Source organism: Magnolia sinica, chromosome 6, assembly GCF_029962835.1.
Source record: "Magnolia sinica isolate HGM2019 chromosome 6, MsV1, whole genome shotgun sequence".
Classification (NCBI taxonomy): Eukaryota; Viridiplantae; Streptophyta; class Magnoliopsida; order Magnoliales; family Magnoliaceae; genus Magnolia; species Magnolia sinica.
In genome coordinates, this window is record NC_080578.1 from 87,540,188 (window position 1) to 87,563,290 (window position 23,103).

Genomic DNA, 23,103 nt, shown 5'->3' on the forward strand with positions numbered 1-23,103 from the left:
ACCAGGCTGACTTGTCCATAATACTTATTACAAAATACCCCCGGCGGTAACATTTTCTTATGAAAAAACGCTTGCAGTAACTTCTCTTAACAGAAAGCACATGTGCACTTGCAGGCTCAAGGGGGCCCAACCGCGCCACCTTTATTGGCTTGCAAGAGTGTTCGGCTAACCTGGGGGGGGGGGGGCTAGAGAAGACTCGTGGGCCCCACCCCAGCCTTACTTCTCCCTCCGTAGACTTTGAGGCCCCCATCATCTCTCCCCAAATTGGAAAAACTCGACTCCAGCAAGCTTGGTATCTCTCATACAAATCCAGATCGAGGCGCTGAAAATCATAAGTTGTAATCCATTTGCAACCAAAAGCTGGTCTACCCTTCCACTTGACAAGGAACTTATGACATCCACCATCCTTAGTAGAAACAAATTGATTGTTGTACACATCTTCAATCTCAAAGCTGACAGTGGGCACAGGAGGCAACCCTATGGCTTGCTCTTCCGATTTTGTCTTCATGTTGGTCATGATAAGTAGTCAAGTCTTCGACATTGAATGTTGAGCTGATGTGCAAATGTTCTAGCAACTCCAAAACATAAGCATTAACATTGATTTTCTTCAATATTTTGAAAGGACTTGCACTCCTAGAGTGAAGCTTTTGATACTTCCCCTTAGGAAATCTTTCTCGTCAAAGACACACCATCACTTGGTCATCTTCCTTGAATTCCACAAAGCACCGATGCAAGTTAGCTTGCATCTTGCATCTTTCATTACTGGTCGCTATCTTCTGACCTCATCATGGATGTCACACATATGTCGGGCAAACATTTCAGCCTCCTCACTCGGTCGCGCATTTATGGGCAGGACAATCAAATCAATTGGTTGTCTTTGCTTCATTCCCAACACTACCTCAAATGGTGATATTCCAGCTGACCGAATAACTGAACTATTATAAGCAAATTCAGCCATCATCGACAGAACTTGATCCTACCTCGAAACATGGTCACCAACTAAGCACCATAGTAGATTTCCCAAGCCTCGGTTAACTACCTCTGTTTGACCATCTGTTTAAGGATGATATGAAGTTGAAAACTTAAGCTTGGTGCTCATCAGTGTTCGTAAAATCGATACTATCGGCCGATATTATCGTTATCGCTGGCCAGCGAAACGAAACCCGTCGAAACCCCTCGGAAATTAAAAAATATATATAGATTTCTATGTATCATGCGATATATCGCACCATATCGCACAATTTTTTGCGATATCACCAAAAAAATCGAAAAAAAATAGGGAAAATCATTCAATCCAGAGGATTTCGGTACCTATGGAAGAACATTGTGTGATCGGAAGCAGAATTTGGTGGGCCACTCGATCAATCCATAGCGGTGCGTCGTAAGCTCCACGAAATCTCGATTTCCCTTGATTTTCTTTGAATAGATGCTCCATTTACATTGTATAGGAGATTTCGGCAAAAAATCTGCGAAAGCCCTAGAGATTTGGGTTTAATTGAGAGATTTCCCTTGATTTTAGAGATTTTTTTCGAGAGATTTTCCAAAACCCTATCTGTTCGCAGGTTTTTGAATATGGGCTTTTAAATCGTTTTACCAACGCGGGTGCGTCGTGCTAGTTGAAGACGGATGATCATATCACGGGCTCTATGGGGTCCATCTTGATGTATATGTTTTATCCAATCTGTCCATTCATTATGGAAGAACATTTTATGGCATGAGTCCAAAAAATAGGAATTTTTAAGGCTAAAATGGACCACACCACGAGAAGCAGTGGAGATGAACGCTGACCATGGTAACTTTTTGATAGGGATAGAAGTTTTGGATCAAGCTGATATTCAATTTTTACCTTCATTCTGGTCCATGTGACCTTTTGAACAGCTTGGATGGCCAAATAACCATTATGATGGGCCCTACCACGTTTTGAACAGGTTGGATGGTAAATAACTTAATTACCACTATTTAATGGTGTGGTCTACTAAAGCCTTCAATCTGCCTCTTTTTTTAGATTATGCACTAAAATGATCTGTCAAAATGGATGGACAGCATGGATAAAACATACTTAATATGGCGGGCCCCATACAGTTCTTGATAGTCCATCCATCTCTTACCATGCACGGGCGGAGGGAGCGGATTAGTTGTTACTGGATAAGAGCTTTGTGGGTGTTAACCTTACCGTGTGGGCCCCACATTGATGATTTTTATCCATATCCACGATGTCCATCTGTTTAATTAGCTCATTTAAGGACGTTATCACAAAATTTATGCAGATCCAAATCTCTAGTGGACCACACCACTGGAAAAAGTGGTAAATAACTATTAAAAGCTTTTTGTAGGCCACAAGTTTTGGATGAAGCTAATATTTGTATTTTTCCTTCATTCATTTCTACTTGAACTTGTCAACGAGTTGAATGGAAAATAAACATTACGGATCTGCTTGAAGTGGGCCTTGGGAAGTTTTTAATGGTGAATATTCATCACTGTTTCTTATGGTGCAGTCCACCTAAGATTTGGACATGCTTAATTTTTAGAAACTTGTCCTAAAATATTCAGGAAAAATGAATGGACAGAGTGGATATACTAAATGTCATCAAGGTGGGCCTTATGGTAAGGGTAACACCCAAAGAATTGTTACCCAGACAACACCTAATCCGTGTCCGATCGCAACTTGGGTGAGTCCCCGAAACCAGCAATGTGTGTGGGACCACTGACCATAGGGCCCACCTTGATGTATGAATTATATATCCATGTTGTTCATATGTTTTTTTAGCTTATTTTATGTCATGGTACGAGAAATGAATAAGATAAAAGTTTAAGGTGGACCACAGTACATGAAACAATGATTAATGACCACTCCGTCCATCCATGTGTATTATGTGTTTACTTCATCCATCCATTTTACCATATAATTTTGTGGTTTTAGGTGAGACCTCGGCCTCACCCAAGACCGTAAAACCCTATCGTGGAGCCCAACTTGACATGTGTATTTTGTATCCACTCCATCCATCCGTTTTTTCATATCATTTTACAGCATGATCCCAATAATTAAGAAAATCCAATTATCGGGTGGACTATACTCAAGAAAACAGTGGTGGTTGAATACGGTACTATTAAAAACTTCTTAGGGTGCATCTTAATTTTCCCTATATTTTATAGGCATCCAATCTACTGATAACTTCACATAAGTTTGAATGAAGAGAAAAAACAATTATCAAATTGATCCAAAACTTTTGTGGTCCACTAATGGTCAATCACCATTGTTTCATATGGTATGGTCTACCTGCTTATTGGATCTGCTTCATTTTTTTGAGATAATGTCCTAAAATGATATGGAAAAACGGATGGATGGGGTAGAAACTAAATATAGTTGTCTTAGTTCAATGGGACAGCACATAGCTTAGACCCTATACAAAGGAAACCTATTATGTGCACTTTTTTTTTTGAGAATTTATGATTTAAAAGTGTGTATTAAGGTCTTATTTAATAATCCCCGAAGTTTCATTGAAAAATTCAACAATTTTCCCAATGTATCCCCATGTTTCCCAAAAAGTGCGATAAATTACGCGATACAAACGATATATCCCGTGCGATAATCGATACGTATCTGTATCCCAAGGATGCGATACATTGTGCGATACCGATATTTAGAACACTGGTGCTCATAACCTTCCACGGCATTTTCCAAAAGTAACTCATAAACTTCATGCCCTTATTGGAGACGATAGATTTCGGCACACCATATAAGTGAACTACCTCCCGGAAGAACAAGGTGGCCATCTTTATCGAGGTTTTAGAGTAGGGAAAAAAATGAATCATCTTAGAAAAGCGGTCTACTACGACAAAGATTGAATTGTTGCCTCGTATAGTCTTCGGTAAACCCAAAACAAAATCCATACTAATGTCTTGCCATGGTTCTTGGGATACGAGCAGCGGGGTGTATAAACCAGTATTTTGTTTCCGCCCTTTGGCAAGATAGCAAGCTCGACATTGCTGCACCCACTTCGCCACATCTCACTTCAACAAAGGCCAGTAAAATCTATCTTCTACGAGAGCAATTGTTTTGTCATGCCCAAAATGGCTGCCGAGGCCACCCAAGTGTAATTCTCGCATCACATGCTCCCATAGAGAAGTGTCAGGTATGCATAGACAAGTTCCAAAAAAGAGATACCCATCATGCACAATGAACTTTGGATGACTTGCTGCCTGGTTCAAAATTTTATGTAAATTTGCTAAAAATCACCATTACCACTGTAATCACATTTCAAATGGCCAAAGCCAATCACTTCCACAGACATCGTTGTCAACAAGTGGGCTCACCTACTCAATGCATCAGCTGCCTTGTTCTCAACTTTCGACCTATGTTTCAACACGAAAGTGAATTGTTAGAGATAAGAACTCCATTTGGCATGCCCATGGCTTAACTTCTTCTAGGAATTGATATGCTTGATGGCTTCATGGTCGAAGTTGAGAACAAACTCTTTGCCGATGAGGTAATGACACCAATGCCTCAGCGCTTGCACCATTGCATAAAATTCCACATCATATGTTGAGTACTTCTGATTGGCCTCAGTCAACTTTTCACTAAAGTAAGCCACCAGGTGCTCATCCTGACTAACCCCTCCAATGCCGATGGGAGAAGCATCACAAGCAACTTTGAGGACCTTATTGAAGTCCAGCAGTTGAAGAACCGGGCTGCGGTCATCTTCGTTTTTATATCTTCAAAAGCTTTAGTGGCTACCTTGGTCCACACGAATTGCCCATTCTTCAAACACAAAGTAATCGGTGCCATAATGGTGCTGAAATTTCTGACAAATCTCATGTAGAAGGTAGCCAAGCAATGGAAACTTCACACTTCGTGCACATTAGTAGTGATAGGCCAGTCCAACATGGCTTTTACTTTATATGGGTCATCTTCTACACCACGATAAGAGACCACAAAGGCAAGAAATATCACACTTGCACTCATAAAAGTGCACTTCTTCAAGTTAATGTAGAGTTTTTCTTTTATGAGAACTCTCATAACTTGTTGAAGGTGATCAGTGTCTTCAGAGGCCTCTTGGCTAAATACAAGTATGTCATCAAATTAGACAACAACGAAGCGACTGACAAAGGGACATAGTACCCGAGTCATGACTCATATGAAGGTTGGTCAATCCGAAAGGCATAACCAACCATTCATAGAGCCCATCCTTTATTTTGAATGTTGTCTTCCACTCATCCTCGTGTCTGATCCGTATCTGGTGGTAGCCACTGCTCAAGTCGATCTTCGAAAAGACCTTGGAAACAACCAACATGCCAAGCATATCATCAAGTCGTGGTATTGAAAAGTGGAACTTGATGGTTATTTTATTTATGGCACAATTATCCATCCACACACATTCACCAACTTCTGTCCTTCTTTGCCGTCAACAAAGTCAGGACAACGCTCAGGACAATTCATCAACCAGCTTCTTTAACTCGCCATGCTCAGTCGGATTCATCCTGTAGGCTAGAAGATTAGGAAGCACGGACCCTGGGACGAGGTTGATAGCATGTTGAATGTCCCTCATAGGTGGTAATTCATCCGGAAGTTCATCAGAAACGAAATCTGAAAATTCAGATATCAACCTTTTAACTTGCAGATTCATCACTTGCCCCTTTGTCGAGATCTTGTCATTGACCTCCCACGTCACTAGATCATACATAACACCTCCCTCTTTGCTCTCCTCCTCAAATTGCCTCATAGATCAAACATTGGCTGACTTCTATGGCTCGGTTCTCTTCTTCATAGGTTCACTTTTTTTCATAGGCGTAAGGAGAATCTTCTTGCCATTGAATCTGAAGGTAAAATGTGTTGGCCTCTCCGTCACTAAACACCTTTTGGACATAAAGCCAAGGCCTTCCAAGAAGTACATGAGGGATGTTCATAGGAACTACATCGCACCAAATGAAATCTTCATAATGGCCTATCTTGAAGTTCACCAAGCACCTCTTGGATACTTGAATGGTCATGTTATTGACCCATGCAATCTTGTCGGGTTGTGGGTGTGCCTCCACTGGTAATTGCATCCTCCCAACCAACTCTTGTGATACCACATTTGAACAACTTCACCCATCAATAATAAGGTTGCATACCCTCTCACCACACTGAACTTGGGTTTAGAAAAGAGTAGTCTCCAATCTTCAGTCTCGTCCTTCTTGGGGGCTACAAGAACTCCCAGAACAACGGCCAATATCCCATTTTCGGGGCCACATTCATAGGTGTCTTCTTGCAGTTCATTAGCCTCACACCTATCTTTTTTCTCATTTGGATTTGTTATCCTCTTCTTCCACACAAATAGTCGTAACTTTCCGAGGGCAACGTGATGCATAATGTCCCTTTCCACCACAACTATAGCAGTCTACGTCTTTCATATCCCTGCGTGAATCACTCCCTAGAAGGGTCTCGCCCTGACTCTCCACCAAACAAGGCGGCCTTGAATTAGCAGGCTTGTTGGTGGCTGCATTATCAGGGACCCTTGTTGTTTGGCTGACTTCCGCACCTTGTTGATTCATCAGCTCATCGGTAACTGCGTCAAATCTTCTCCCGACGGGCTGTCTAAATTGTTAATCAATTTTCAAAGCCAATTGGAATGCATCATCTATCCCATAAAGCCCCATAGTAATCATCTCTTCGAATTTCAGCTCTCAGACCCGACTTGAAACGAGAGAGGGTATGACACTCCTCTATAATCTTACAACGGACCATGAGCTCGTTGAAGCACTCCATGTATTCTTCCACCATCATGTTTCCTTGTTGCAGTTTGACCAATTGTTCATAGAGCATATCCTCATAAGCAAGAAGAAGATACTTCTACTTTAGCTTTGACTTCATTTCTTCCCAATGAACAATAGGTGGTTGGCCAAGTCGATACACACGGTCTTCCACACTTCTCCACCAAACACGTACATGCCCCTTAAGCTTTATTTTCGCAAACCAGACTCGAGGATCATCATCCGTGTCGTACCATTAGAAGTAATCCTCTAACGTTGTCGACCAATCAAGAAATTGAGTCTACTCCAACTTGCCAATGAAGTCAAGTACGTCTATTCTCACTTTCTTTGTAATATCGTTGGCCACAGTTGCGTTTCGGTCAGTCCCTCCCAAAATGCCTTGGTACAGTCTCCATGAGCACACCTTGTGGGGGAATAGACTGCTCCCGAGTGGCCCTACCGGCAGTTATGTTAGCAGGTGCCACTGGATGCTCTCAAGGAAGATCATCAACCTCACCTTCTTCCTCTGCCACATGTTGTTCGGAAGTTTCACCATCTCTCGTGTCACATGTAGGGTTTGCGGGTACGCAATTTCCGTCGTTCCTTGACTCCAATCGCTCATGTAACACCTCAAAAATCGACTCTAGTGTACATCACACGGGATCCAAGTTCTGTGATGTTAGGAAATGTACTCAAGGCATAAGCCATTGTACCTTTCATATATCATATGCGTTTACATTCACAAATGTATCTAATCATAAGGATAACACCAACCACATTAAAGTTCTTATTCCATTCAACCAAAAAAGTGTTCAACTAACTATTTAAGTTGACTACTCACTCAGAAGGGAGCCTATTATAATCATTCTCAAATCAATTCAAATCCATGACATGAAACATAAAATAAAGATAAACTAGATGCATCGGGTGATATAAGCCAACATCACTCGCAATAATCATCCGTAAGGAGCTCATCGCCTGTCTTCTCCACCTATAGGTCACCTGCACTATCTATATAGTTGAAGAGGGTCAACGCCCTACTCATAGTGATAGCTTTTCCCCAAAATTAACAACAATTCAAGTAATTTATCATAGTAAAACAATACATGGGTCCCAATACGTCTCGCATTCCACACTGCGAATGGTATCAGTTATGCATAAGCAACCTACATGAATGCATGCCTTTACAAGTAAAACTTATAAACTAGCATAGTGAGTGTAGCACAACACACAAGGTGACCACCACATAATGGAATAATTCATAAACTCGGCATGCTCCGCATCCCATAACTACGAAGAGATTGACAGCATGTCTGACACCACCATGGATCAGTGTTTTAAATAGCGTGTAGCGTAGCGTTTGGCTCTTAATAGTGTGTAGCATAAGCTAGATAGCATGTAGCATAAGCTACACAAAACTTGATATTTTTAATTAAAATAATATAAAAATATGATAATTTTTATAAAATGAATAATTCCTATGACTTCATGATTGCGAATTTGGATCATCAACCTCATAATTCCATGCAAAATCCATCTCTTTGCCTTCAGACATCTCTAAGTGTGACCTCTTTTTTTTAATTGAAACATCACAAATTCACAATATGGACCACAATTTGGATGGTCTGAATTGATCTAAGTTCTTTATCCATGATATGGACCACAATTTAGATGGTCCAGATTGATCTAATGTAGTGTAATGTGTGATAGGGATGAGTCACCACCATTTTAAAATAGGTGTTGAACTAGCATAAGAAGAAGAACTTAAAAAGTAATAATAATAATAATAAAATAAAAATAAAAAAGATTTTGGGTAGAATACATTACCTACGCTACACACTACGCTACATGTAGCGTACATTATGTGCTCTGTAGCTTACGCTACTAGGAAGCTACGCTACGCTACGAGCGCTATCAAAAACACTACCAAGGATTTATGTGAACACCCCTGAGCGACACTACACATGGATTGGTAGAATTACATGACACGATTTATTCATGGAGCAACTAATTGCGACATCCAAATCCGCAGAGTAATGTACTACGACAACGATAATTACATATATCGAAGTATGACAACACTGTCACTCCAAGGAATTATGAGCCGAACAAGAGGATCACTACCCAAAGCGCATCATGTACACGATGTATAAACAAGTCACTAAGTTGTGAGGCTTTAAACACATCACACATACCAATACCGAATTAAATTAAACCATGAGAATTATGGAATCCAAAAACACACGCCCAAGCCGTAAGAGAAATAAGAAGAATAGCACAAGGCTAACTCAATAAAATAGAATAAAAGAAGAGTGGCATAAACTAACTCAATACATAGAGCGGAAACACGCATCGCTTTCAAAGTCGGCAAAGGGCAAGGTTTGAATCCATTATTCCTCATAAGTTCATCAAAAGTCCAGCGGTGTTTTCATGGACAAATCAATCTGAAATTTTAATAAAATAAATCCCAATAGGGTAGAAAGTCATCCAAATACATCAGGGTGCACCGAAAAACACAACAATGAGATTTCGAGTTAAACAAGTCAACCCAAAAGGTCCAAAATATCCAAAAACAGATCCGTTGTCCTAAGATTTAAAATATGAAATTTATATCAGATTATTATTATATTAAAAATAAAAAATAAAAATAAAACCTTAAGGTTTACTAACCTAAACATCCAGTCTGAAAGATGCGCAAACTACGCATCGTTCGGAGCCCAAATGCATGTAGTTTCACGGAGTAAGTGCAGTTTTGTGATCCATACCACAAAATTTGTCCAATGTGATTAATATCACATACTAAACATAATTCCCACATAAACAAACCATTCATAATAGATCAGCCATTTAATAGCATGGAAATCACAATAACAATCAAGTTATATGCAATTATACAACAAAAATATGAGAAGTCGTGCAAAAATTAATCTTAAATTGAAGTAAGCTTAAAGGAATCCCTCACCTTGGATTGTGAGCTCATTAGGGCTAATCCAAGAGAGAATTCAAATATCTAAAATAAAAATTCAACTTTACACGGTTTGGATTACACGTGTACGGTGTAGATTGAAACTAGGGTTTTGATCAAGCATTCTAGAAATTAGAAAACTAAAATTTTCTCTAAAACTCCTTTTGAAGAGATGGGGATGCCCACACACTTCTCTCCTTCTCTTTCCCTTTCTCTCTCCAAAACGCAGTTGTGGGTATGGGCGTCCAGCCCTTCCCTGCTATTGAGGAAGGTTAGGGCAGCCCCTCTACGTGGTTGAATGTGGGAATAAGCGTGGCCCACTTGTTGTATTCGGGATCCAAAATGTTCACGAAACTAGGTTTTTCGATCCCTTTCCGAGGGGTATTTTTGTGTAACCATCGGACCATCTTATGTCCACTTTCCAACCAAAGGTTATCCACCTTTTTGATGTAGATGACCCACCTAGGTTATAGTTCACTTAGATTTTTGATATATTAGCTATTTTCGACGAAGCGATGCCAATGTACGGAATGGATTTAACACTATGCAAGAAGGGGCCTACTTTGAGTGGTCGGCCAACCCTTAGATGGCTTCACACGCCCAAGAGCTGGTTTGTGCGTTAGCCCCCTTTACGAGTCAGGGCGGAACTCGAATTCGGTCTCGTTCGTGTGGTGTTTCCACCATCAAATGCGTTGTCTTACATAGTTTCGACAAACGGCAGCTAAAGATGTAATTTCCATAATGGATGGACACCTAGGATGTGTTTTAGACCATTCATGGGATGTACGGTCCATCATCGATGATCGGGTCCCAAAATTTGTACAAACTCGCAGTCAAAAGATCCTGGCGATTTTGGGAATTTATATCGTGAACGGACGATGAGAAATGGTATAACTTGACATCCCACTCCAAGTTACTTAGGGCTTAAGCCAACTAGTTTTAAAAGGATTAGGAAACTTCAAATTAGGTGAATTTTGAACTAAACCGAAGTGCTCTTCTAGATTCCTATGATTGGCCCACAAAGGGTGTGATCCAAGACCTTCATTAAATCAAGTCCATTGCCTCGAGCCTAGGAAAAATAATTTTATGATCATGGTACGCTAAATGAAGGGTTTAGGGGCTGATTTGTTAGTTTGGATATTTATACGATGATCTAAGAGTGGAGGTTTGGTTTGTATGGTCAAATTGTGCCCAATAATTTAGGTTTAAAATTTGAGTTCCTAGAATCACCAGAAGTGGTCCGTTTAATCATTCTAGGTCTAGGTTAATGTGAATCGTTATAACTCTTGGGTCACTTTGGAAATCACCTTTATACCTTTCCATTCGTAATTTCGACATTGGGTTTAGGGTTTATCAACGTGGTGAAGAGAATAGTCGATTTACCTTCAGGACCACATTTCCCGATCGACAGCTACAATGAGTTGGTATACTAGATCTCCATGATCAAGTGGCCAATTTGAGATTTTGGTTTTATGGAATTGTTCCTTTAGCTATTCTACACTAGTACCACTGTTTACTTCGGAATATATTATCATTGTTCGGTTAGAAAATGTGATGGATCCATAAGGGCATTTTCATAATTTATGCTCGTATTCGAAAGATAGCTTTTTTTTATTGGAATATATGTTCTAAGCAACTTTCATAAAAGACGTTCCTCTTAATACCTAACAACGAAGGTTATATAGGCCATCTTTCATACTAGCGGAAGTGAAAATATCCTATAGTGCATTTAAGTGAAAACATTCACAGAGCTCACTGTCAAATATTGAACAACTCTATCAACTAAAATAAGCCAATATCTCCCATCGACTTCCAAACCTCTACTGGTATGCCATCTAGTCTGAGGATCTTTTTTTCTTTATCTGCCTCAACGCTTCTTTCACTTCAGCTATCCTAATCATACAAAAGTATTTTTGGCCTCTAACCTCATTTGAGTTTATGATTCCCTCTATCCCTAAGCATTCAGAGTGATCGCCATTTAACAAGATCTATAAATAACTTCTCCACCTCTCATTGATTTCATCTTCCTTAAACATAACCCTTTGGTTATCACTCTTAATGCGTCTAACATGATCTCAGTCCTTATCCTTCCCCTATCTCATTTTTGCATGTTTGAAGACATATTTCTCACCTTCACTTGTACCCAATCTATTGTAAGTTTAGCTTCATTTACTACTTTCTTAGCATTCTTTTTGGCGTTACTAGAAGAAATTTCCATGCTTGTTGTGAAAAACTCGTTTGTCTGCCAGGCATGCATGCATGCATCCTTGAGGGATCTTCTAAAATGTGAGTGTCATTAACACAGAACCAAATACAACTACAGTTGCAACAATCTAAGATTGGCAAGAAGAAGAGCGAACCTCATCCGCAGTTAAAAGAAGAACATCACTCATCCTCAGAAAACTTTTAACTGCTTTCTGCTGTTCAGGCGTACCATGGAGAAGAGTCTTTCCTCGTGGTCCGGGATCAAAAAATATTGCAGTCCCAACATCTATGGCACATTCCAGGGCAGAGATAATTAAACCAGGCGAAAGCTCATCAAAGACGTAACCATTGCAGAAGAGAATCTTCGATTGTTTAATGGCCATATGTACTTTTGCAGATAGTTTGCACATCCAACTGAATGCAGGCTCCTTGCAAAAATCAGCACGACTAGTACACGAAAAGAATTTCAGTCAGATAAGCATGTTCTAACACTAAGAACCTATGTAAGAATCCTGATGGTTGTAAGGAGTGGATTTCATAAAAAGAAAGGGAAATGCACAACCTGCACTGGAGCTTGTTTACCTGCAAAATCCATGCCTTTGTAATGGATCTACCAAAACCCAGCATAGAAGTGTTTCATAAGATGCACTGGAAGCAGCTTCAGTATCTTCATTCATTCCAACCATACCAATGCCTTCTTCATGAAGAACATCTAGGAGAAAACGTCCATAGATTTCATCACCAACATGACCAAGGGCTACACAGTGAAGCCCCAGCCTTGCTGCAGCGATTGCCAAGTTGCAGTTACCACCAGCCTCCCAGTATTTCTACAAATGATGTTAACAAGTTAGCATGGAAACACTTTGCACCACCAGACTGCAAGTAAATATATCATAATGATCACAGGCTTCTCAATGCTATTTGGAGTCAGCTTTTTCATGATTTCTTGTAAAAACTTTGACAATTGCCCACCCACCTGTCATCAACCCTCCACACTGGCTAGGGACATTGGCACATTTTCTACCATGTGGAGTTCCCCAACAATGTGCAGTAAAACAATATAGCTTAGATGGTTTGGGGACAACGACAAAGATTAAAAACAAATCCATTAACAACACCTACTGCTACATATTGAAATTTCAAAGAGACAAAACAGCTGCATGGATGATGTTTGATGAGCTCATCACACACTAATAGCTGCCCCTCTAATATCCAGTTTGCTAGGACACAATTAACATGGAAAGAGGAAAAAAGAGATGACTAAAAATGGTACCTGTAGGAAAAAGAGTGCACAACGCAGCAAGAAACAAGCACAACTGAAGAAATTCTAAATGTATATTGGCTTCTGATAAATGCAGTGTTAGGGTGTATGACAGTGGCTGCAACAGTATAAATTTATTTTGTCTTACTGTATGGAATAGATGGATAAACATAAAATGATAACATGACATCCTGATTAACATCATCAATGAAATTGAGTAACAATTCTGCAAATTTTAAGCACACGTATTTGAATTGTGTCAATACCTACGCACATCAAATATCTCATGCAAATATGTTTTTCTGTCCGGGAACTTTCTATGAAATGTTGGAAACAATCTCATATTCCCGGCATGAATTACACTCAGATCTTTACAATGCATAGAGATAGCTGGCTTGTGTTGTAACCCTAGAAGAACTTTGAAATGCAGGAATAACTATCTTTTGGAAATAAGTTTATTATAATCAAGCATGATGGGAGAAGGGTCATTTTTTCGCTCCCGGGCCCCCGGCAGTGTTTCCAGCATTTCCAATTATTCTTTGTCAAGTGTTAATTGGAATTCTTATAGCTTAAGGTACAAGCATGCTAATTTATTCGGGAAACGAAAAGGTAGCAAAATTTTGAGAAATTTTTTAGGAAAAAAAAAAAGGCTGCAGGGGTATTTATGACATGTTGATCACATAACTCCTAAGCTGTATTTTTAGACATTTTTCTAAGGTCCAACTGTAACAAGAATAAAATAGAAGTCAACCTGACCACAATGGTGGATTGTTCATGCTTCTCCATGATTTCCTACATGGCATCCTTGTTGCCATGATCAATTTGGACAATCTACTCATTGAGTAATTTGAGACAACTCAGATGAAAGATATAAAGAAGACAAACGTAAGCCATGCTTTGCTAATTTTATCTTATGTAGATGAGCTGGGTGTCAAAGACTTGCTTACTCCTTAGCTACTCCCAACCGTACGGCATCATGAACGCCCCAACGATACTCAAGTCCCATCAAGTACTAGAACCCAAGGACAGTGTGAAAATGTAAGAGAACAAAAGAACACGAAAGAGAATGAGAATAGTATTGCACCATAAAGAGAAGATTACAACATTGAGAAGTTGAATCTTGAATGAGGAGCCCTCCCTCTCATTTAGGCACAAGAAATCTCTAGAAGCATGATTAGGATGGTGTCATGTGACATTCATCCAATGGTCAAGAATTATCTAGAAAGCATTTAGACATCTCTGCGTAAGTCTAGCCACAAAACCCTCCTAGAGAACTATAGAATATTCCAAGGTTCTCTATACAGCTTTACAAAACTCTAGACTATACTAGATGTCTTACACACTATGAACGAGCCTCTAATGTACAAAATGAGCCAAAAGTGGCTAAGTCCATAGTTGAGCCTCCAAGCTTGTGACAATTCTCCCCCACCTAATGTGTAGACAGACACCTTCATCCAGCATTCCTCGATGAACCTCCATGTGTTCTTCAAACTGCCACAGTGTTGTCTCATACCAGCTTGCTTGGCTCTAGGGTAGTCCCTTCATTTTCCCTAAGTATTTTTTTCACCGAGTATTTTGCATATGTAAGGACTCCACATTCTCAAGAAAGAATTGTGGCATCAATTACTCGAGGTCATTACAATGGTGCGAAGACCCTTCTCGATGTCACCATGCCTCCTATGCCGCCACAACATTGCATAATCAGTTTAGTATATGACTGCCATGTGCACCTTGGCCTCATAATCTTCCAATTTGGAAGCCTTGGAATATTGATCCATCTGCAAGAAGAAATTCTCTAGTACCATCACATCCCTTGCCGTATTATAGCACTTCGGCCATGTTTGGATACAAGTATTTCAATTTTCAAGAGAAAATAAAAGAAAAGGTAATGATTAGGCAATGATATTTCCATAAGCACTGATGAAACATGAAAATTATTTTTTAGAGGTCTTGTTTGGATAACACGCGGAAATTTCATAATTGTGAGATAACGGCCGCCTAGTTTCTTGTGCCAATGAATCCAAATTATGGAAAAGTGCAATAACTGCTTTGTGAATTCCTCCCTTTTCTTTATTATCCAAACATCTCAAACTATCACCTAAAATGGAAAACCCTCTCCATTTACATTGATTTCCATGGAATTGGTGATATCCAAACATACCCTAAAGGAATTTGTAATCATTACAATTTTATATTGTATTGCAGTGGAAATCTCCTCTCCAAACACACAAATAAGTGTATTTTTATCTATAATTTGACATTGAAGCAATGTAAACGTATCATCATTACGATTTCACCACGCTTATCCAAAGACGAAAATTGTCAGTACAATTACCTGCTTTCAGGCAATAGGTATTGTAATTTATAATCATTACACTTTTAAAATACATTACTGAGATAATTCGCAATCTAAACACACCCTTACCCATCTCCTATTACATCTGAATTTGATCGTCGAATTACGCATTTAAACAAACGTTGTAAAATCATAATGATGATGCTTTTACAGTACATTACTGATATAATTCGCAAACCAAATAGGCCCTAAGTGAGATGAAAACCCTTGTATTGCACTGCGAAGAGAAGATTATGACTTTGAGACATTGAGTCCCAAATAAGGAGCCCTCACCCTTTTATAGCCACTAGAAATCTCCAGCATGCATCAATTACTAAGATGGTACCACATGGCATTAATCCAACAGTCAGGAATTCTCTAGAAAGCTCATTGACAATTCTACACAAGTCTAGCTACAAGACTCTCCTAGAGAACTTTAGAACATTCCAAGGTTCTTCACAAAGCTCTACAATACTTAGTACTATTCTCAATTAGAGTTGTACACGAGCAGCAAAAGCTCGATAACTCGCTCAACTCGGCTCGAAAAAGCTCGACTCGACTCGGATTGAAACTCTGTTCGAACCGAGTCGAGCCATTTTTTGGAAGCTTGGAACATTCCGAGCTGGACCTAGCTCGACTCAACTCGACTCGAATACTACTCGAACTCAGCTCAACTTGGTACAGGGTATATATACCCTTCAAAAAAAAAAAACCTAACCCCTTTTCAAAATACATCCTGCCCGCACGACCCTAACCCTATCCCACCTCTTCCTCCCTCTCTGTCAGTCCGGCCGGCGAAGCTCTCCTCCCCCTCTCTCTCTCTCTACTCTCTGACTCTCCCTCATCCTCCCTTACCTGCACGGCCGTCTTCCTCCCCCTCTTCCTCCCTCTCCGTCAGTCCAGCCGGTAAAGCTCCTCTCTCTCTCTCTCTCTCTCTCTCTCTCTCTCTCTCTCTCTCTCTCTCTCTCTCTCTCTCTCTCTCTCTCTCTCTCTCTCTCATCCTCCCTTACCCGCACGGCCACACCGATGCACGGCTAACAGCCCGTCTTCCTCCCTCTCTTCCTCCTCTGTCAATTAGAAAACTCGGCTCGAACTCTGCTCAAACTCGATCGAGCCAAGCACGAGCTACTGTTCCAAGCTCGAAGGCCAAGCCGAGCCGAGCACAAGCTGGGACTCGAGCAATCCGAGTCGAGCACGAGCTGGGCAAAGCTCGGCTTGGCTCGGCTCGACTCGTGTACACCTCTATTCTCAATGTCTCTAAGTATGAGCCAAAAATTGCCAAGTCCATAGTGGAGCATCTAAGCCGATGACATGGGGTTGCCCCTAATGACAATTCTCACCACAATCTTACTCAATCTACGCACTCATGGAACCGCTCTCAAATCATCAAATCAGTTACCTTCATTCATGCTCTCACAACTCATAAGAGGCAGATCATATGGGCAATCTATCTTGCAAGGGTTTTTCTAACAATTGGTTTCTAAAAAATATGTGTTGCCTAGTAGGGATATTACTCCTCTTTTATGGGAGCCATATTCTTCTACAATGCTCAATGTTTTCAATAGTCATCATTTAAGTTAATCTGAACTAATTGGGGTCGACTGCGCAAATCTTGTCCACCATTCCACTCTACAAAGGACCATATACTCAGTTAAACCATAAGTCATCAAACCTTTTCTTACAACCACTAGCCATGTCCTTTTGGGCATTCCCCTTGCCCTTTTAAAGCCTTCAACTTGAACCAACTCACTCCCAACTAGAGGTGTACATGAGTCGAGCCGAGCCGAGCTTTGCCCAGCTCGTGCTCGACTCGGACTGCTTGAGTCCCAGGTCGTGCTCGGCTCGGCTCAGCCTTCGAGCTCGGAACAGCAACTCGTGCTCGGCTTAGCCGAGTTCGAGTAGAGTTCAAGCAGAGTTCAAGCCAAGGAAGAGAGAGGAAGAGAGGTATATAGATACCCTGAGAGCTTCTTCGTCATCTTCCTCATGAGAAGACTGCGAGAAAACACTATCGATAGTGGTGTTCCTCCACATCGAAGAGTCATTCCGCCGCAAACTTCCCACTCTATAAAGGTCCTTATTGTCCATCGAAATTCCCAACAAAAACCCACCAAAACTAAGAATTTCTAATGCACAGAGCCTCAGCTACTGATTTCTAGAGTTCGAAAAACACAGCAAGAGAGACGGTCTTTATCTTTCTCGGAAAAAACCAACAAAAACCCAGAAATATTCTTCAAGCTTGAGTACAGGAAAGTTGAATTTACAATGTATAGAGCTTGAAAAACACAGAATGAAAGAGGGAGCTTGAATGGTATATATACCCTGTACCGAGTCGAGCCGAGTTCGAGCAATATACGAGTCGAGCTAGGTCCAGCTCAGACTCGACTCGAAATGTTATGAGCTTCCAAAAAATGGCTAGACTCGGTTCGAATAGAGTTTCAATCCAAGTCGAGTCGAGCTTTTTCGAGCCGAGTCGAGCAAGTTACCGAGCTAACTCTGCTCAGCTCTACTCCCAACCGATGAAGTTATTGGCCTCCATTGCACATGGCCACACCATCTTAGTATACTTTCCTTCATCTTATTACCTATTAGTGCTACTCTAAAGTTTCCTCAAGTACATCCATTTCTATTTATATACTTCCTCATCTCACCACTCATCCATCTCAACATCCTCATTTCAATTACTTATGAACATGTTATTCCTTGAGTATTCAATATTTTGACACATGGAGCGTGGCTGGTCTTATAGTTATCTTATAAAATCTCCCCTTCAGTTTGATTGGTATGCAGCGATCACATAAAACTCTAGAGGCAAATCTCCACCTCATCCAACTAGCTCTAATTCTATGAGAAACATCAGCCAAGACCACGTCAACCAAATTATTGACCAATATCTCAGTATCATTGGGTTCATGATATGAAACCTTGCGGGAATCCAAAAAAAAATGCATCATATTGACAATATTGTTGATACATGCCAATATATCATGATATTCAAGTATCTAGCGATCAGGTTGTATATCACTGGAAAATCATTTTTTTAAAAAAAGGTTTATTTCCCAGATAATGTGGTCTAGTATCCTTAGATCTGCAAATATGAGTTGCGTAATACCATGCTCGATTGAAGGTTTATTCCATTCCTGGCATTCTAGTTGGGGTGGCTTTCTCGAGACTGCAAGATGGAAGCTTGCTCTGCTCACTCGTTTGTGGCCTATTTGGCTTGAAAGAAACAATTGTTGTTTCCGTAATTTAAGGGGTTCTGAGATTGAGGTTTATAATTGGGTTGTCTTATTTATTAAGGAATGGGCTCATTGGTTTGTTTCTAGGGTTGGTTGGGTGGGGTTGCGCCCCTTTGTATTTTAGTTTTGTTCTTTTCCCTTCTTTTCTGTTTTCTTTTGCTCTATTTCCTTTTGGTTTTGTTCTATTTCCTTTTGTTGTTGTTCTCTTTTTTTGCCTTGGCCTTTTAATAATATTGCATCATCTTTCCAAAAAAAATAAATAAATAAATAAATAAAAAGAAGAAGAAGAAAAAGGAAGGAAGGAAGGAAACCGGAATTAATTTAACACAGAGAGAAGAAAAAAAAAAACCAAGCCTTTGTATGCTACCACATATATGTGAGTCCCCATCTAGGACTTCTCTTGTACAGACAAGTGGAACATGTATGTGTGGGAAACGTTAAAAAAAAATTAAAAAATTAAAAAAGTGCACATGTGGGATGGGGTGCGATTGCATCAGTGAGGAGTAGAAGTAATCTAGATAACCAACAATCAAGATCTCTAATACATTATTATTATTATTTTATTTTTATTTTTTTTTGAAGAGCTCCAATACATTATTATGATTGACCTAAATGAGATAAACTTATTTTTAGGTGTCCACCAAACAGGACCTAAGGGAGGAGAATTATCTTATTTTTGTGAAGGCGTTCTTGCATGTGGATATTATTGGCTTCTGTGATAAATTTCTGCAGAAAAATCTGGTGCATTGATCTTCTCATCTTGAAGTAGTTTTTTTTTTTTTCCCTTTTGAATCCTACTTTGCATTAAAGAAAAAAAAAAAAAAAAAAAACAGGGAAAGAATGCAACGCACGCCATTTCTGTATAAAACCCAAGAAACCCAAAACAGACCAAACCTTATCCGGGCGAGAAGCAGCTAGCCGCTCCATGTAAGCCTTCCTCTCCTCGAACGAAGCCGGCGGCAGGGACGGCACGTTGAGCACGACATCGACGCAGAGGTTCCCGAGCGTCGCCACGTCAGCGACCTTGCTGACGCCCCTTCCGTCGTCCAGGCGGGGATCAGATACTTTATAGGAATTGGGGCGGTTCTTAGATACGGCAATGGCGATTGTCTTGCAGTTCTTGCAGGAGAGCGAAAATGGCGGGAAATGGGGGTTTGGATTCGGTTTCTTCCGGTGGTGTGGGGAAAAATCGAGGATTTCACGGACAAATGGGGATTGAAGGGAGGATTTATTACAGGAATTTGGAGATTTTAGGGTTTGAATATGCATTTTGAGAGAGAGTTATAGATTTGGAAAACAGGAGAAGAGGAGAACGAAGAAGAAAACGTACATGGCGTGTGTAATTGTGATCGATTTATATAGTGGCATGCGGGATTACGCGAAATGCTAGTCCTCATCGGATCACGGGGACATGGACCCACTCCTGTCGGGAAGCGGATTGGCTGGTGTTGATATGGTCAAGTGGACGCCCACCATTGAAACCTTCGTAGGGTCCACCGTGTCATTTATTTTCCATCCAACCTGTTGATATGGTCATATATATACCTTGATGAAGTGAAAAAAATAAATATCAACATTATACATAACTTCTGTGATCATTTTTCAACGGCAGTAATTTAATCCCCAATGTGTGGTCCATTTAAGCCTTAAATCTTCTTATTTCTTTTCCAATAGTCTAAAATGATATAAAAAAATGAATAGAAGTAATACATCGCGGTGTCCTGTGAGTAATTGGCGGACGTGAATTAGCTACTGGATCCCACAGTAGCGAGTATGTTACTGGAGTGACATAACTACGTTCTGTGGGCCCACCATAATGTATGTATTATATCCACACCGTCTATTTATTTGGAGAGAGCATTTTAAGTTATGAGCCAAAGAATTAGGTAGATCCAAATTTCGAGTGTACGCCACAAAAAACAGTGGGAGCAATGACACCTACTGGTGAAACCTTCCTAGGCCCACCATAATATTTATTTGAGATCTGACTTGTTTATAATTTAACACGGACATTATATAAGGTAAAACGTAAATATCAGCTTGATCCAAAACTTCTTTGGCACAAAAAAGATTTTAATGGTAGGCGTTTAATCCCCACTGTGTTCTGTGGTGGGGTCTACTTGAGATTTGGATCTGCCTCAATTGTCGGTTCATGCCCTAAAATGATCTCTCAAAATTGATAGACAGATTGGATACAACACATACATCATGATGGCCCCCACAGAACGTGGTGACTCCAGACTCGCTACTGTCGAGTTCATAGCTAATCCGCATCCCTAAATGGCCGTATACGTGGCATGATCTTATGGAAACTTGGACTTTCCAAATAGTGGCCCGAATGTGGCTGGTACATCTGCCGAAGATCACACAAATTGGACCGTCTAATTTTACTCATTAACTTTGAGTAGGTATTTCTGTAATATACACCATCAATACATATCCTCCATTTATGAATACAAAGACAGTCCAATCAGTGTAATATTCAAATTATCATGTATATACATTGGGCCCCACAATTAGTATGGCCTGGATGGACGCGAATTTCCCAAGGAATGCCTGCGACAAGATGAGGTATTCTAATGAAAACAAGTCATGTAGCCGGTGATATGACATGATTTAAAAGAAATTAATAAAGTTTCTATTAGCAATGAGACTCAAGCATGTATGTGAAGGCTTCTTCTAAGTTTTCTATTTATGGGTTTTTTTTTTTTTTTCGTTTTTCTTTTTTCTATAAGATGAACCTTTTAAAAAAGACAAAATTAAAAATAAATAAATAAATAAAACCCACCAAGACAATGGAGACCTATTTCCTATTTCAAAATGCCAATACAATTTGTGAATTTTCATAAATTTAAAGGTTCTATTTTCCATTGATTTATTAGTTGAAAAGCATCTCATAAATCAACCAAACAAAGATGAATAATGAACCGATTTCATTGTATTGGGATTTTCACGACTACCATGAAATCTAATAGTTTTTATTGACACACACACACATTAATGTAAGAAATGTTTTTTTTAAAAAAAAACCCAAAATAGTGAAAGCCCATTTTCACGTACCGTGTTTAAAACAGAATAATTGATAAATAGTTTTTTTTTCTTTTCTTTTTTCTAATAAATTTGCAACGCATTCATATGTTTAAAGTAATTATTATAAGTCTTCTACTTCATATAGCGATGTTGCCAAAAGTCCATTTCAATAAGACAAAAAATTATAAACTTGCTGGTGAGTTTAATGCCAACCCCTGCATCTTATGTTTTGATTTGAATTGATTTGTTAATTATTAGTTAGGAAAAAGAATTAATTAGAATATATTGTGTTTGAATTTAGATTTCCTCTAAAATCATGGGGTCATTCGCAGAAAACTGCAATATTTAATTTAGAAAGGACCAAAAAACAAAAGGAGGTGGAGGAAAGAAAAAAGAAAAAGTTAAGGCGTCCGCGTACATACTCGAGTCTTATGGCAGAGACTCCATTCGCTTTTTCTAAATCATGCCATGCTCGTTGATGCATGCCATGTGTACTGCGAAGACCTGTCAGTATTTTCAAAAAAAGATAGTTTAACTTTGACCGTCCGTTTACTGGCCTTCATCTCCTCCCAAATGGCATTTATTCCATTCTGGCAGTCAGTGAAATAATTACTACGAATATTCTCGTATCCTTCAGAGGGGTTTTGATCGAATACATACAACGTAATGCAGGACGATGCGTTGGGACTTAATCCTCTGAATCTGGACCATCTTCCGATCATCTGAACCGTTTAAATGATGATTCTCGATTTGTTTGTTGGAAATTCAGTAAATAAAAGTCTTAATTGGATAATTTCAACTCTTAAATGGTTTGGGTCTTTTGCTTTGAACATGAACGGTCAGTAAAACCTTTGTAGGATCAAAGTTTTAAAAACTTTAATCCAGGAGTTCTTTTGGTAATTCCCCCATCCAAGTGGACCACTATCACATAAACGGTTTGGATCACTGAGAAATAACCAAATCCAACGGCCTCGACGTACCTTACTGCAATACGTCGGGATGCATTCAAGCAACCTTCGTTGAGAAATGCCAAGTGCACGTGTTCCGTTGCGTCCATCGATTCCGGACGTGCGGCCCGGAACCGGCCAAGTGGATGCCGAACTGACCGTGGGGCCAACATAGATGTAAATGTTTTATATCCACGCCGTCCATCAGTTTTTTTAGATCATTTTAGGGCGTTAGTCCAAAAATGAAGCAAATATAAATTTCATGTGGACCACATAGTAGAGATTGAATTTCCACCATTAAAAACTTAGTGGATGCCACATAAGCTTTTGACCAAGCTGCTATTTGTGTTTTCCCTTCATTTCAGGTCTGTTTGACCTTATCAATTGGTTAGATG

At 39.8% G+C, this 23,103-nt stretch overlaps 1 protein-coding gene across 2 annotated transcripts in view; it reads right to left on the reverse strand.

The window, feature by feature from the left end:
* Positions 1–20,112, reverse strand: part of LOC131249018 (probable fructokinase-4) — a 36,847-nt gene extending 16,735 nt beyond the window's left edge. Inside the window, exons 1-3 of one of the 2 annotated variants that reach the window (XM_058249580.1) lie at positions 19,626–20,105; positions 12,482–12,726; positions 12,055–12,346 (exon numbers count right to left, since the gene is read on the reverse strand). In XM_058249580.1, coding sequence (XP_058105563.1) covers positions 12,055–12,346; positions 12,482–12,726; positions 19,626–20,000 — 912 coding nt within the window. In that variant the 5' untranslated portion in view covers positions 20,001–20,105. Of the gene's footprint in view, positions 1–12,054; positions 12,347–12,481; positions 12,727–19,625 lie in introns of both variants that reach the window. The other variant, XM_058249581.1, reaches the window with a different exon arrangement.
* Positions 20,113–23,103: the final 2,991 nt, after the last annotated feature.